This window comes from Pteropus alecto, unplaced genomic scaffold (genome assembly GCF_000325575.1).
Source record: "Pteropus alecto unplaced genomic scaffold, ASM32557v1 scaffold398, whole genome shotgun sequence".
In the NCBI taxonomy this organism is placed as follows: domain Eukaryota; kingdom Metazoa; phylum Chordata; class Mammalia; order Chiroptera; family Pteropodidae; genus Pteropus; species Pteropus alecto.
The window spans coordinates 3,179,781-3,183,656 of NW_006442497.1; the positions used below are offsets into that span (position 1 = coordinate 3,179,781).

The following is a 3,876-nucleotide window of genomic DNA, read 5'->3' on the forward strand; positions in this document are numbered from 1 at the left end:
GATTGGGACAACAAAGAAAAACAGCTCAAAGCACTCACGTCCTCTTTCCACCCTTTGCCATTTCACCCCAGGGTCTATGGAAAGGTTCAAGGAGAAGGCTCTCCAGAGTCACAGCTCCCCATTCCACCCTTAGGCCTCTCCTCCACAAGGACACCTGTTTTTCACCTCTTGGTCTCTCAGACATCTCTCTCTTCTCCGACTTTAATCTCCCTAATCCTCCAGTATTGGAGCTAAGCTGCCTTCTCCCCCACCCAATTCTAGCTGTTAGGTGAAGTAGTCATTCTCTGAACTGACCCAATATCTCATTCTTCCCCAGGTACCACTACCACCACCTTGCTCCACATAACCTGGCCCAAAGGACAGGCATAACGTAGCTACACTTTCCTAAGGGATTGGAGAAGGAGATCACACCTAATAAGGCTCCAATAGCTCAAAAAAAAAAGTAATTGAGCCTAGCACTCTCTCTCCTCCTGGGCCTGTCCCCAGTGGGAATAGCAGAAATTACCTGAGACTTTTTGCCCCAGGGCTAGAGAAGTGTGGGAGAGGATAGAAACATGAGAATTCCTATAGTTTCTCTGGGTCCTGGGAAGACTCCATTTGCCTAGAGGCCTAGAGGTCTAGCCTGAGCACATGGTCTCAGGAAAGAACAGAGGACAGAAAGATAGATGTTGAGTAAGTTCTCAGATGTCATAAGGGGGAAAGAAGAGGAGAGCCTTCCTACTAGGAAAATTTAGATGTTCCATTGTTAGTGACACTCCCTAGGCCTTAGGAGAATATGCTTGGGACATTCCACCCCAGCTTGAGTCCCCCACCACACCATTTCCCTCCCTTTTGTGGAGACTGATTTTGAGGGACCCCAAAGAGTCGCCTCTGCCTTTGGCATCTATCTTACACTTCTCTCTTCCCACCTCTCTTTTCTAACTTCAGCTGGAAGTCCTCCTTTCAGACCACTCTCCATCTCTCAGATTGTAGTTGCCTAAACTCGTTTCTCTTCAGTCCCAGCCTATCCCATCACCCCTTCTGAAGGCTACACTCTAGTTGGAACAGGAGGGATGAAGGAGTTTGGGGGAGACAAGGGACGTTTGGAGATATCGGGACGTTTGGAGATCTCCTTAAGTCAACCAGAATGCAGAGCTAAGGGGCGCTCCAGAACTATAGCTCCCAGCATGCCCCGGATGCCGGAAGCACCGCCCGCCGCCAGTTGCATTGTGGAGGATGAGTCACGGTGCGGGTACCCAGACTTTTTGGCTGACAGAACCAAAGCGTTAGATCACAGCTCAGGTCTGTGACAACTGGATTGGTTCTGACATGCAGGCGGCGAGGAAGGCTCCTAGCGTGGGACGGCAGCTACTGAGATTCGGGGACGGAAGGTTTGTATATCCCTGAAGGGACTGGGTAGTGGGCCTCTCTATGGCCCAGCCCCGGACTGAACTCCCATTTCTCTCAGCTCGCGGCCCTGTGCTCTGTTGGGACCGCCCCGACCATGCCCTGCCGGACGACTATATGCCAGTGGGGCCACTCAGGTAAGTAACGGCAGGTTTGGAAGCGGGAGTGGGGGTTCAGGGTGGGCGTCCGCCTCCGCTTTCCCCTCCCTGCCGCGGACAGGAGTCTCCCTCCTGGTGCCAGTCATTTGCTAACCAGCCTGGCACCGACAGCAGGGGAAAGGGCAGGCCAAGGTGCCCCGGCCTTTAAACTAGGGGAAAGGTCACCGGATACGTTCTTCTGGCACCTAGCTCTTCGCCTCTGCTCAACTTGGCACTTCGGCAACTCTTTCTCTGCCGCGCTAACTATCCTTTTCCCCAGGCGGTTCTGGACAAGTCAGATTCTCTCTCCTATGAGTCTTCGAGGAGGGAAACACAGGCCAATGCGGTATGTGGCCTCTGAGTCCGGCAGAGGTTAAGCCGGGGGCAGACTCACTCCAGCAGGCTCCCTGAAACACCTTTCTCCCCGTGCAGGAATCCAGGTCCTTTGCTGTGGGGATGTTCAAGGGCCAACTCACCATTGATCAGGTGTTTCCGTACCCCTCCGGTGAGGAAAGGGGTAGTCACAGCTGGGCAGGGACAGCACAGGTTTCCAACTGCCTGGTCTGACCTGCTGGTCTCTGCTAACCTGCAGTGCTTAACGAGGAGCAGACACAGTTTCTCAAAGAGCTGGTGGGGCCTGTATCCCGGTTCTTTGAGGTGAGGAATGACTTGGGCTGGGAAATAGTTTGATTTCTGATGGGATGGGAGAGATGTCAAGGAACTCAAAAGGAGCCTGTATGTAGGACCTTGTGCCTTCCCCAGGAGGTGAACGATTCTGCCAAGAATGACATGATGGAGCAGGTGGAAGAGACCACTATACAGGGCCTCAAGGAGCTGGGGGCCTTTGGTCTGCAAGTGCCCAGTGAACTGGGTGGTGTTGGCCTTTGCAACACGCAGGTGAGGGAGCCCCTCAGTCACTTCCCAATATCCTGGTCTACTCCAGTTTGATGGGTTCAGCTCCATCACCCCTGAGGCCAAGGTCTCTGTTAAGCCTCTGCCCTGGGGGCCTGTGGGATGTTGATTCTCCCAATGGGTACACACTTCTTCCAAACACCAAACTACATACAGTCCCCTAGGGCCATGGACCTCACCCAGGTCCCCAAATCCTAATAAATCTCTAAGGTAGAGAATGCTTGACATGGGGTAGAAAGACTCCCTCCCACCAAGGCCTGGTTGGACATGAGCCAGTGTCCTCTGCCATGGCCCTACTTCCTCATTTTGTGGGGATGCCCTGGTCAAGCCCTGCCCTGTTGCCCACCTTTCCTGCTAAGGGCAGGCCCACATGCAGCCAGTTACAGCTCCAGATGCCTGCTTCCCCTCCAGTATGCCCGCTTGGTGGAGATCGTGGGCATGCATGACCTTGGTGTGGGCATCACCCTGGGGGCCCATCAAAGCATCGGTTTCAAAGGCATCCTGCTCTTTGGCACGAAGGCACAGAGAGAAAAATACCTCCCCAAACTGGCATCAGGTGAGGCAGGCCTAGGAGCCCCAGGGATTGGGGGTGTCTCGGGCTTGGCACAAATTAAGCCAGTGCTACTTAGATCACCACATAGTTGGGCATGTTGGTTGGGGGAGATTCTGGGAAGGTATCACAAACAGGCCAGAAGGGAAATGGGAAGAAACTGAATATTGCCAAAGGTGTTGAGTAACTATGGTGCTGAGGGGTGGGGCACTGAGGGGCCATGCCCAATGAGGGCCCAGTATAAAAAGAGTTCTCTGCCAAACAGGGGAAACTATAGCAGCTTTCTGTCTAACTGAGCCCTCAAGTGGGTCAGATGCAGCCTCCATCCGAAGCTCAGCTGTGCCCAGCCCCTGTGGAAAATATTACACTCTCAATGGAAGCAAGATTTGGATCAGGCAATCTTCCTATTTCTCCCCTCCTCTCCGCCTCTGCCCATTTCCAGGCCCCACCACTCTGTCCTCCACGCTGACTACCCTCATTTTTCCACAGTAATGGGGGAGTGGCAGATATCTTCACAGTCTTTGCCAAGACACCAGTTACAGACGCAGCCACAGGAGCCACAAAGGAGAAGATCACAGCTTTTGTGGTAGAGAGGAGCTTTGGAGGTGTTACCCAGTGAGTGGGTTTGGGAAGGAAGAGGTTGAGCCAGGGTGCGGGACAGTACTGAGCTCCAGAGTAGATGGCTGTTACAGGTCACTGGGGATGTATGCAAAAGCTAACATGCTGGACAGCATGTTCCCTTTGTAATACATATGTAACTGATCTAAAGCTTTAGCTTCAATGACCAATGAGCCCACTACATGGCAGCAGGAGGGCCAGGCCTCAGCCCTCTGGGCATGCAGGGAACTGTTGCCTACACCCCTTTGCGGGCTGGGAGTTGTAGTTTCTCTT

The 3,876-nt window shown here is 53.4% G+C and overlaps 1 protein-coding gene across 2 annotated transcripts in view; it reads left to right on the plus strand.

The window, feature by feature from the left end:
- The first annotated feature begins 1,190 nt into the window (after nucleotides 1-1,190).
- ACADVL (acyl-CoA dehydrogenase very long chain) overlaps nucleotides 1,191-3,876 on the plus strand; it is a 5,378-nt gene continuing 2,692 nt past the window's right edge. Inside the window, exons 1-9 of one of the 2 annotated variants that reach the window (XM_006922293.3) lie at nucleotides 1,309-1,370; nucleotides 1,448-1,523; nucleotides 1,804-1,869; nucleotides 1,956-2,028; nucleotides 2,116-2,180; nucleotides 2,286-2,420; nucleotides 2,847-2,991; nucleotides 3,251-3,380; nucleotides 3,475-3,600. In XM_006922293.3, the coding sequence (XP_006922355.1) occupies nucleotides 1,309-1,370; nucleotides 1,448-1,523; nucleotides 1,804-1,869; nucleotides 1,956-2,028; nucleotides 2,116-2,180; nucleotides 2,286-2,420; nucleotides 2,847-2,991; nucleotides 3,251-3,380; nucleotides 3,475-3,600 (878 nt within the window). Of the gene's footprint in view, nucleotides 1,371-1,447; nucleotides 1,524-1,803; nucleotides 1,870-1,955; nucleotides 2,029-2,115; nucleotides 2,181-2,285; nucleotides 2,421-2,846; nucleotides 2,992-3,250; nucleotides 3,381-3,474; nucleotides 3,601-3,876 lie in introns of both variants that reach the window. The other variant, XM_006922294.3, reaches the window with a different exon arrangement.